At 38.4% G+C, this 12524-nt stretch overlaps 1 protein-coding gene across 3 annotated transcripts in view; it reads right to left on the minus strand.

The window, feature by feature from the left end:
• Positions 1–864: 864 nt before the first annotated feature.
• The window catches only part of dnm1l (dynamin 1-like), a 77872-nt gene continuing 66212 nt past the window's right edge, over positions 865–12524 (minus strand). For 2 of the 3 annotated variants that reach the window (XM_041215586.1, XM_041215584.1), the window contains one exon: positions 4140–10434. In XM_041215586.1, the coding sequence (XP_041071520.1) occupies positions 10378–10434 (57 nt within the window). In that variant the 3' untranslated portion in view covers positions 4140–10377. Of the gene's footprint in view, positions 1361–4139; positions 10435–12524 lie in introns of those variants that run through there. The other variant, XM_041215585.1, reaches the window with a different exon arrangement.

Consider the following 12524-nt stretch of genomic DNA (forward strand, 5'->3'; position numbering starts at 1 on the left):
AGTGCCTGAAACCCAACCAAACATTTAGAATGGCCACAGCTGGCCAAACTCTGGGGAGGAAAGAACAGAAGGGGCTCACTTCAATTTCAAAGCAGAGTGCCTGTCAATCAATCTAAGGGAGCAGGTGATTAGATTTTGTTCAAATGTATTTTTTTTCCAAATATCAAAAGCAGATTTTTAAAAAGCAGCCAGTGCCATTTAGATTACAGTTGAAAAGATGACACATAAGCTGACAGGTCATTTAGTAACATTTTATGCAATATTATGACACTTTCTCCATTGGCAAAGCACTGTAATGCATATGAACAAATATATGTAAGGGTCAACTTACCTTTATAGGACAGATTCCTATGATGAATCACTGCCTTAAAAATATCTACATTGCAACACAGTGCCTAATAGTGACATTTGAAAGTGTGAAAACACTTTACACTTTTTAGAATGTTCCATACTCAACAGGTTTTCCATTTTCTTCACAAACTCTCAAATCTGGTGTGCTTTTAATGGGCTTCCAAAACCTGGCACCACCAGACGAAGATGGTGTGTGGCAAGAAATCTGATTTTAGTCCTCTATTTCAAATGGGGAAACCAACCACAGTGGTACACAACTTATTCACCACTCGCAAAAAAAGGCCAGAGAATAAATGGCATTAGGCTTGGAATTGTTACATACAGGGGAGAGGGGCAAACTGAACTCCTTTATTTTTCTCCATCTGTCCGTAAGCAGAGGTGTCTTAATTTTTGATAAAGACTGTGGCGTGTTTTCCCAAACCATTTTTGTGAAGTAAGCTTTAAAGTGATTCGCAGCAAACTCTCTTTAGGGTTAAATCAGAAGTTTTGTTTATTCATACATTCAAACCTGGAGGATGGTCATCACAACTACATGCACATGCACACAGGAGAGAAAATATTATTACTACAAATAACTTAGAACAAAAAGCAAAAATAGGAATATTAATTAATGTGAATGTTCAGAATGTCAGTGTCCAGTGAGGGCTCCTTCACGTTGGAATGAAAGCTCAGGTGGGTTCAGCTAGCTGAAAGCAGGAGTTGCTGAACTCCTTCAAAGTTGGTGATGACGCAGCAAGATGAAATTGGTATACAGGGACTTCATCTGCTCTACAGGTGATGGCAGGAATCTTCCAGAGAATCAGGCTTCGGGGTTTAGACTTGATTGTCAGCCTGGAGTTCTGCTTTGGTGTGCTGGATGTTAAGAACAGACTTCCCTAGGAGTCCAGGAATGTAACATTAAAACTTTCCAAAGGCCAAAGGAGTTTAGGTCATGTGGTGTTACCCATTGATGAGTCAGTTTCAGGTTAACAATCAGTTTCTATATCCCTGGTCAAAATCCATTGATCACCTTAAGAGAAAGATGGTGGCTATTAGTACTGCTGCAGGTATAATGAGTTTCAATGGCTCACATTCTTAGTTATAAGTTCAGGCTGGGGAGACAGGCCATCTGCTGCTCTCTTTCCCATTGATAGTAATGGGTCCACACAACGCTAGGCACAAGTCAGGAGTGTGATGGAATACTTTCCCCTTGCCTGGATGAGTGCAACTTCAACACTCAAGTAGCTTGACACCATCCAGGACAAAAAAGCCTGCTCGATTGACACCCCATCCACAAACATTCATTCTCTCCACCACTGACACAGTAGGAGCAGTATGCGCCATCTACAAGATGCACTGCAGAAACTCACCAAGACACCTTGGACAGCACATTCCAAATGTACGACCACTACCATCCAAAAAAAACAAGGGTAGTGATACATGGGAGTTTCCATCCAAGCCACTCACCACATTGACTTGGAAAAAAAAATCACCATTCCTTCACTGTTGCTTGGTCAAAATGCTGGAACACCCTCCCTACAGAAGTACCTACAACGTATTGCCTGCAGTGATTCAAGAAGGCAGCTCATTGCCACCTTCTCAAAGGCAGTTAAGATGGGCAATAAGTGCTGGCCTAGTCAACAAAGCCCACATGCCTGGAACAATGTTTTAATAATTCAGTGAGGATTGAGCTTTGTCCTGTAATTACTGTTCAAACTTTCCAAAACTGTAGCCAACTTGCAAATCATGTGACTTGCAGCAGTCTCTTTTTGGTTCAGCCAAGTCCATTGTTAAATAAGCAGTAATTAAGATTTGATTTAAAGTTTATGATTTCTTTCATGTCTTATGGACTTGACAGGCTGTGGAGGAAAATTAGATTTCCTGCAAAATAAAACTGTGGTCATTTGTGCACCCATGCTTGCCTTCATATCAAGACAAAAAAAAAATCAGCCCATGAACTCAACATTTACCATAAGATTCCTTTTACTATTTCATTTTAATCTCCACATCTTTAGTCATCCAGCACACTCCTGCTTTGGCTGCACTTCCCTCTCCCCCAATCTCATGCAAATCATCTTTACTGGAACTATCACCTCTTTGAAACCTTCCTGTTCCCCAGTTAGTTGCCCCAGGTTGTTGTAATGTGATCTACACTTCCCCGAGGTTTCATCATCCTCACCTGTAGTTAATACTAAAAACTGGTTTGAGTACGCCACGCTTCCAGAGGAATCTTGCACTGCCTTGTCTTTTCCTATCCTACCAGATAGCTACCCACTTAACTAACCGCCAGAAATATGCAGTCTAGAGAATTCTCAGGCTATGCCATGCAGTGACTCCAGTCACTCCTTCAGTCTCAGAAAGCCTAAAGTACAGCTCGAGCTCCTGCAGATGTGGTCATCCAGGACGCATGAACCAACTTCGGAGTTCTTACGTTGAGCAGGAATTTGCAAGCAACAGATCTCAGCTGTCCATTTTGCCTAAAACTGTATCTCCTTCCGGTATCATGTTTTCACTTTAGTATCCCCTACTCTTATTTATTTGGTTATTTGTGTACCAGATTTTTCTTTAATGCAATTTGGATCCCTTTAATGTTGGCACCCTGCACTTCTTTATCCAAAGAGTGATAGGAATTTGAAACCACAGGGGATGATTGAAACAACTTGTATAGATGCAATTAAGGGGAAGATGAGCACACAGAAGAAAATAGAGGGTTATAACAGGATTTGAGGCATGAGTGCAGCAAAAATGCCAGCATAGGCTGTTTAGGCTGAATGGCCTGTTTCTGTGCCATATGTCCTGTGTGATCCTATGCAATACTTAATTCTGTTATGCACTTAGATCTAGATAATTACAGTTTTGTAAGTTATTTTGACTGTTAACTGTTACTGCCTTTGTAACGATCCCGGTCAAGACCAGTAACTTTTTATAAAAGAAATCCAAAATCCCCAGTATTTACTGAAAGAATGAAGCCACAAGTTTCCACGGTTTAAAACAAAAGAATTTTTACTATACAAGTCAAACAAAGCAAACACTAAATACTATCGAGTAAGCACATGTACTCTAAAATCCAGAATCACGTTAAACCTGAATTAACAGGCAAAGTGAGGTTGATTATAAACATTTACGCATAAAATGGGCAGGTACGACTAAGACATATCTTACAAACCGGCTCAGCTGTCCACTCAGCATACAAATCATCAAACTCAGTCACAAAGTTCTTCAAAACTCTGTCCTCCTCACAAAGAATTCCAGCTCTTCTTCTAGGATTTAGCCTGATCACCAGCCAACAGCAGCGCACAACTGACCCAAGTTCCACGGGCACAGTCTTCACCAAAAAATGGCACATGTCTGCAGAACCTCCTAAACTCTTTGCTTATGATGATCTGGATGGTGCAGTTCCACCAATGTTATCTTCAAGTAACAGAAACAGCTGCAGCAACTGTATTTTTGCCTATTCTCAGATGCTGGATCTAGCCTCCATCTTTTTCAGCCTGTCTATATTGCACTACTGGGATCATCATCTGAGCTCGGATGAGTCTATGTCCTTTTATATGGTTTCAACCAGTTTCAGTCTCCCCAGATGTTTTGGGCTCTCACCAAATTCCCATCATTCCATTTAGCAAATTCACCTAATTCCGTCTTCACCAAGCTCTGTGCTCACAGTGCATATCTGCGCTTATATTTTTGTATTATATATATATATATATATATATATATATATATACACACACACACACACACACACACACGAATGCATAAATAAGTGAATATCATGTGTATATATGTATATGTGAACAGAGAGGCCAGAATTTAATAAGAAAACAAACATTGTTTAATTATCGAGTGATTATGGTTACCAAGTGATTATTCATATGTTCAACATGTTGTGCATTCACTCTTCTGTACTTGATTCATTTTCTGCTAATCACTTAATTAATGATTAACAAATTTGCATAAATAAGTCAACTGTATCAGACTATTAGAGTGCAGGTTCTATTTTGGTGATTAGTTTACTCCTGATAATTTAAACTTGTTTAAATTTAATTAAGCAATGCAAATAAAGCGAAATATGAATTTTGTGATAAAAATTGAATTATCATTTGAATTAAGTGACTTTGGAAAAGAGTACATTATACTCATTTCATTACAATAAGATTTTTTTTAATAGTGGATATAATTAGGGTTTAATTAAAGTTATCAAAAAAGAAATCCAGCTGAATTGTACTGCTGTCTGCAATGTAATTATGTATCAAATGAAACTTTATGTGAAACAATTTAACTGTTTAACTTCTTTGCAAGTGCAGGATATCATATTCAATATATAGTAATCTTTACCATTAACAATTCAAATTTATTTAGTTTGTCCTAAAAGGGATAGAAGTCAAGTGAACTTATCAATATTGGACATGACTGTAGACATCGTCTGGTGCATGTACCATACAGAAAGCATAAATTGCAACACTGGTACGTTTCAAATATAAAGGATCTATACTCAACATGTTTCAAACATACAGGATGCAGGATACACTTGAAATTTATAGTTAACCGTGAGATACTAGGCTAACCAATAGTAGCTCCTTCATTGTCAATGCCTCACTGCAATGATGATATACAGTTTACAGCAAGTGCATACAGGTTAACGAAATTACACATATTTGGACCACATAATGTTTGAAGCGAGTAAACAGAAACTTTTCACCCAATATGTATTCCATCAAAACCTAAAAGGAAATATTAGATTCACAAATGGAAGTGATGAAAGTATTAGTGAACTATAAAAAGGGCAAAATAATGCATGTGACTACTTAATTCACTGATGTCAAGAACGGAAAACAGAGTACTGTTCATTTAGTCATCGTTAATAAACGTCAACACCACTTGGTTACTCTAGCCTATATGTATTAAAATATAATTACAGCCAATGAATTGATAAATACAGGTAGATGGATGCCAGCCTCATTCCCTGATCTGAGTTGATTTAATTGGTTTCAGTCACCACTTAGCTCAGCACAGCTGATTATCCAGCAAAAGTGGCTGAAAGTGGGTCCTGTTGATAGTCAAAGTCAGCTTCAATGTTGGAAAAAGAACATGGCTGCAGTGGTTGATTAAGTCACATTCTTCTCTTGTATTGAATTCAATGATTCTGTTCACTTGTTTTGTGAAAACCAGTGTCTTGAAAATAATGTTATTGCAGAGAAAAACAGCAAACATGAGGAAAAATGGGTTATGCACTCTCATTTTCTTCCACTTGGCTTTAAGTAATATTCTCTTCTAGAGCTGGAAGTAAAGATAATGCAAAACCACTGTACAACATGTCTGCTCGTGTCTCACAGCCATTGTGATCAAGAACACAATCCCAGTTGGAACAGACACTTTCTAACAGAACCACACAATGTTCATTCTCATCACTGGTTGGTTTCAATAGGCACTATCCTTAATTGTAAAAATGGTACACCACAACTTACATATGTCACTGATCTCATAACTGATCGTAAAACACAGAAGAATAGTACAGCAGAGATCAACTCTCTCTCTCTACTGATTAGTAGATATCTACTATCTTCTCCATGTATATCTAGAAGAAATGTTTCTGAATTTAATTCTGCCAAGTATGATCATGAATTCATTTTAATTGTTAAAAGTATTATAGTTTCAAGTTCAGGTCACTACCTAAACATTGTAGCATTTTTTCCTGACTGGTTGACACCCAATTAGGTTTATCAGAATTACAAGGGATTAATTTATAAACTTCAGTCATTGTTTCTGAATACTGCACACTAATTCAAACACCATTAACTATATCAAGCATTTAATTTGCAAATTACAATGAAAAAAAACAAGTTATGCATCATATCACTAAGTTTGGCTGATTGTTCATGTTAAACTTTTAACCCTAAATTTTTCAGACAACTATAACTTATTGCTAAGTCAATCAATATTTTATAGAAAATCCTTGTCCTGTTCCGTAATTGAACCTTGGTTAAAAGCCTTAGGCCATTTCTTAGATCTGACTTGAGTTCTTATTTATAATACGGTGGCTGTTGACTCTCAGCCAAACTTCTCAGGCTCTCTTCAAAGTATCAGGTTTAGCTTTAAGTATCACAATTCTGTCCCTTGTTTTTCTAAGATGCCATTCCCATTGTTACTTCTTGAAAGCACTTTGTTCACCTCAGTTTCTTGTGCTCACACCAATTTTTTGTTCTCTGTAACCATCTGTTCCTTATAAGTAGTCAGTGGATACAATGTGAAGTTAGTCATTGGATTATTCATTGTATTATTGGTTCGGCCACAAGACGACAAACAGCAGCCAAAGCCTCACCATTGGAAGATAGAAAGAGTAGACAAGTTAGCTCCTCAAGCCTTTTACGCCGTTCAATGAGATCATGGCTGATCTGTGACCTAACCCCGTATATCTACCTTTGTCCCATATCCTTAAATATCTATGGTTAACAAAAATCTACCAACCTCAGGATTTTAAATTAATTAATCTAGCATCAATTGTTGTTTACAGAAGAAAAATCCAAACTTCCAACACCTTTTGTGTAGAAGTATTTTCTAATTTCACTCTTGAAGGCCTAGCTCTAATTTTTTTTTTAAAGAGAGTCCTTGGCCACCCAACCTGCAGAAAGTTTTTCTACCCTATCAGTTCCCTTAATGTCTTGAAAATGTCAATCAAATCAGTCCTTGATCTTCTGAATTCCGGGGAATAAAACCCTAGTTTATGTAATCTTGCTTCATAAATTAACCCTTCGAATCCTGGTTTCATCCCAGTAAATCTACATGGAATGCCCTCCAAGGCCAACAGCTTGAAATATAACTTCTATCCCATTACATTCCAGTCCTGTAAATTATGAAAGCCAGCATTCCAGTAGCCTTTTCTGAATATTTTCTGTACCTGTTCAGCACATTTTAATGATCTGTATGCGTGCGAGTCTCTTTGGACCACCTCTGTTTCTAGCTTTAACCATTTAGAAAGTATCCTTGCAGGACAAAAGATGTTAGGCTAACTGGTCTAGAGTTCTTTAGTTTCCCACCACTGTCCCCTACCTTTCTTTAAATAGCAGAGTGGAATGCACAATTTTCCCAGCGTAAGGAATGGTTCCTGAATTGGAAAAACTTTGGGAGATTATAGTTAGGGCATCTGCAATGTTTTAAAACCATTGAATAGAAACCATCTGGTCTGGAAGTTTGTCATTCTTTAGTGCCATTATTTTCTTCATTACTATTATTTGCTGTTAATTATGCTGCACCTCCATCCCTGATCCATTATTTGCTTTATTTTCATTTCTTTATTTTCATTTCCAATATCACATCAATTTCAAGGGAACTATATCGTTTTTGTAATATAATTTTGCAAACTTGTTTTCATTTTGATATCCTATTGCAAGTTTCTTTTCATACTTGCTGCTTATAGCTATAACGGTTTTGTCACCAATAGCTGTTCTTTGTGTCTTTCCCATTTGCCAGAATCTATGATTGTTTTGCATTTGTGCGCGCTTTTAAAAAAAATTATGTTGTCTCTTACCTCTTTAAGACACTCTTTTTTGGCAAATAGAGCCTTTGCCCCTTAAGAGTTACAAACTAGTTCTGCATTACATTAAATTCTTTTTTTAATACCTCCAAATGGTCTTTTGTCATTTTACCCATTAACAGATTTTCCCAGTTTACTGTGGACAGCCTCTATCTCATCCCATTAAGTCAGCCTTACCTAACTGTAGAATCTTATTTGTTTCTCTTTTTCAAACACTATGTGGAACTCAATCATATAATGGTCATTATTAGATAAATATTCACACAATGCTCGGCTATTAACTAAATCTGGTTCATTACTGAATCTCTGGATCTAATAAGGCTTGACCCTTTGCTGGTTCTAGAACAAATCGTTGCAGGAAACTAGCCTGAACATCCTCAAAGAGCTCACTACCATTCTGACATGAGAGGGTCTGCTTATCCCAATCTCACCGCATTCTGCTTTTACAACATGCTAATCTAATCTTTGCAGATATATATTCTACCAATTCGCAGCTACTACCACAAGACCTATACATAACTCCCACTGCAAATACTTTTAAATTTCATAATTCTACCCATAAAGTCTCCACTGCCCGCTTACCTCTCATTATACCCTCTCTTATAATTGATGTAATTACATTCTTAATGACGAAGCCTACTCCTTTCCCTTGATAATTCTTATAACTTGCTATATTTAGTCTTCAGTCCTGACCGTCTTACAGCCTTGTCTCAGTAATGTCTAGCATGTCATACCCCACGAAGTTGGATTTGTGTCTAAAATTCATTCAATTTGTTCCTTATGCTCTATGTATTTATATAAAGAACACTTATTTGGGCCACGCATCCTAATCTGCCCTTCTGCTCTAATACTTCACACACACATTTCTTATTTCTCTCTTGGTTTGATTACTTTATATCTTTCAGTTCTGCCCTTTCCTGTGTCTGACTATCAGTCTACACCATTCCATTCTGCTTGTTTTAGAACGATTACCTACATTACAGACCAGATCAGCCAACGGGTGCTCTCAAAAAAATAAATGATCTGCAAGTGTTTACTTACAGCACACAGTATAAATGATATTGCTAATCAGATAGCCATTAGGGACTGGGGACCATCCCAAGTTTGCTGGAGCTTGGAGTGGCATTGGTTTATATCTTGACTCTTGATATTTGTTTCAAATTTGTATTTTCCTAGCTTTTTGAAAGGTGGAACAAGAATGAAAGAAATCAGGGAAAGTTTTATCAAAATATTTTTCCCCCAAAAGTAGTAAGTCAAATTACAAAATATCAAACAGCAAACTAACATTTTAGTATTACACACATGTACTCCACCAAGTGATTTCACAGAGATTACTTGATGACCTAATGCAATAAGAGATCTAATGTCCTTTACTATCAACAAGTGTATTGTATACCAAAAATGGCAGCTCAAGTCTGGTAAAACAATTACAAAAAAAATGCATCAGCAGTTATTTCTGGTTGGATTTAGGGAGTAAGGTACAGTTGATTCTTGTACTTCTCTAATACACTCATTGATCCCTAGAATAGTATGCTCCTTTTTACATGTATTTATAATCATAAAATCTTATATATTGTCTGCATTCTTCTACTGCTTTTAATTAAAAACTGCACTCTCCAAGACATAACTGCCACAGCAGTTCCCTGCTTCAATATCCAAACCCAACCCAGTAGAGGTACAACAAAAATAAGGCAAGTCCTAATTTACCTGCATATGGTCTGCTTAAAGGTCCTGATCACTTATTCCCTGATTCTCATAGAATCAGCCAATCATACAACTTTCTCCCTGCATCTCCTTTTCAGACAGACATTAGCTTGCTGCTCACTGCCTCAGCTCACAGTTCTCACTCATTCCTGAGCCTTCATTTCTGCTATAATTTGGCGTGCCTCATGAACAACACAGCAGAAAGATATTAGCATGTATTAAATCTGCAGCTTTCTAATTTATGCAGATCAGGAAGAAATCTTCAAATGCTGACATTTGGTCATTGGTCATGTGCTCTTGACAATATGGACACCTACAAATAAGTCTAATAAAATTCTTTCACGCGCCAAATCTGACCATTTTGTAGGTTAAGTGGTGATTTCAAGTGATGCTTAAGCAAAACTGACCAATGCAAACTATTATTTCTTTTAAGCACTTACGGACTGTATAAACTTAATTGCCTACCTAATGAGCACACCTTGCGGAGAGATCAAAAAGCTGGAATGGAGGCAAGATCAGTGGATTTTGTGATTCCAAAAGATTTCTATTTTCCAATTTAAGCTTACATTGTGTTTTCTACCACCACAGGACTATGAAGCAAATATTACACAAGTTCAGTAGGAAATACTACCTTAAGGGCTTGAGATTTATGGCATTGGGTTTCTGTAGTTTCCTTTACAGAACCACAGCTGAAAGTTCATAAATACATTTTTTACACAGTAAGCAAATAAACAGTGCACTTTTCAATTCAGCAGCATTCAAGTAATAGATGTATCCATCCAAGGGAACTCTAAGATATGTGGCCAACAGGCTCACCACAGATGTGTTTCCCTTATTTCTGCAATAACCTGGCTGGCTCGTTGTAAGGCCTGTTTGGGAAGAGAAAATATTTAGGTTCAGTTTCTGCACATATCTGGGTGGCAATGTATTATTTTTTAATTGTTCTGCATCCCTCGTCTTGTTAGACACAAGAGTTTAACAATAAAATAAAATTATAAGAACAACTGTATAACCTAGACAACCTGGAGAGACAGTTGTCAGCAGAAGTGGACCATCGGCGCACACAAATTTAAATAAGACAAAAAAAATCAGAGTGTGACATCACAGGGAGGCCGAGAGTTAATTCACTGGTGAGTATTGCAGTGTTGTTTTCCTTTCTTCAGAGTTAGGGGTTTGGTCTAAATTACCTTCCAGTGGTACAATCACACATCTCAGATAACTAGCGTGCAGTTTATCAAATGGATTGAAGACTATAATTAGACACCTAAGCAACCCGACTATCTGATGAACACAGGTAAATTAGTAAATAAGTAGATTAGTGAATAAAACAGTAAGAAGAGTATTTTGATTATTCCTGATAAATGAGTTAATCTAATAATTAGAGGCATGCAGGGCAGCTCAGAACATTGGAGTGCACATCCTGTTCCATGTGGGAAATCCAGGATGCTTCTTGTGTCTTGGACAACCATTTCTGCAACAAGTGTTGTCAGCTTCATCAGCTCAAGCTCCTGGCATCTGAGCTTCGGCAGCAGCTGGCATCACTCTGGAGCATCCATTGAAGTGTGTTATATGGATAGCATGTTTTAAATGTGGTCGCCCTGCACCTTAAGGTTATGCAGGCAAAGGGAGAATGGGTGAATGCCAGACAGACAAGGAAGACCAGGCAGGTAGGTTTTTAAAAAAAAATTTGTTCATGGGATGAGTGTGTTGCTGGCTAGGCCAACATTTACTACCCAATCCCTAAGTGTCCTTGAGAAGGTGGCAGGAACACCCACAGTGCTGTAATGAAGGGAGTTTCAGAATTTTGACCCAGCGACAATGAAGGAACAGCAATATAGTTCCTAATCAGATGTTGTGTGACTTGGAGAGGAACTAGCAGGTAGTGGTGTCCCATGCATCTGTTGCCCTTGTACTTCTAGGTAGCAGCGGTCGTAGGTTTGGAAGGTGCTGTCAAAGGAGCCTGGGTGAGTTGCTGCAGTGCATCTTATAGATGGTACACACTGATGCCACTGTGCATCGGTTATAGAGGGAGTGAAAGTTGAAGGTAGTGCATGGGGTGCCAATCAAGCAGACTGTTTTGTCCTGGATGGTGTCTAGTTCCCTGACCTGTGCCTTGTAGATGGTGAACAGGCTTTGGGGAGTCAAGAGGTGAGTTACTCACTACAGAATACCCAGCCTCTGATCTGGTCTTGTTGCCACAGTATTTATATAGCTGGTCCAGTTCAGTTTCTAGTCAATGATAACCCCCAGGATGTTGATATTGGGGGATTTGATGATGATAATACCGTTTTATGTCAAGGGGAGATATGTAGATACTCTATTGTTGGAGATGAGGCGTTTGTGTGGGGCGAATGTTACTTTCCACTTATCAGCCCAAACCTGAATATTGTCCAGGTCTTGCTGCATATGGTTATGGCCTGCTTCAGTATCTAAGGAGTCACGAATGATGAACATTATTCAATCATCTGCGAACATCCCCACTTCTGACCTTATGTTGGAGGGATGGTCATTGATGAAGCAGCTGAAGATGATTGGGTCCAGGACACTACCCTAAGGAACTCCTGCAGTGATGTCCCAGAGCTGAGATGGCTGACCTTCAACAACCACAGCTATCTTCCTTTGTGCTAGGCATGACTCTAACCAGTGAAGAGTTCTCCCCTTGACCCCCCCCAATTCCCATTGACTCCAGTTTTGCTAGGGTGCCTTGATGCCACACTCTGTCAAATGCTGCCTTGATGTCAAGGGCAGTCAGTCAGTCATTCTCACCTCACCTCTCACATTCAGCTCCTTAATCCATATTTGGACCAAGGCTGTAATGAGGTCAGGAGCTGACTGGTCCTGGCAGAACTCAAACTGAGCATCAGTGAGGTTGTTGCTGAGTAAGTGCTGCTTAATGGCACTGTCGACACACTTTCCATCAGGTTGCTGATGAAAAAGAGTGGGCTGATGGGGAAGTAAT

This window comes from Carcharodon carcharias, chromosome 21 (assembly GCF_017639515.1).
Source record: "Carcharodon carcharias isolate sCarCar2 chromosome 21, sCarCar2.pri, whole genome shotgun sequence".
NCBI lineage: Eukaryota > Metazoa > Chordata > Chondrichthyes > Lamniformes > Lamnidae > Carcharodon > Carcharodon carcharias.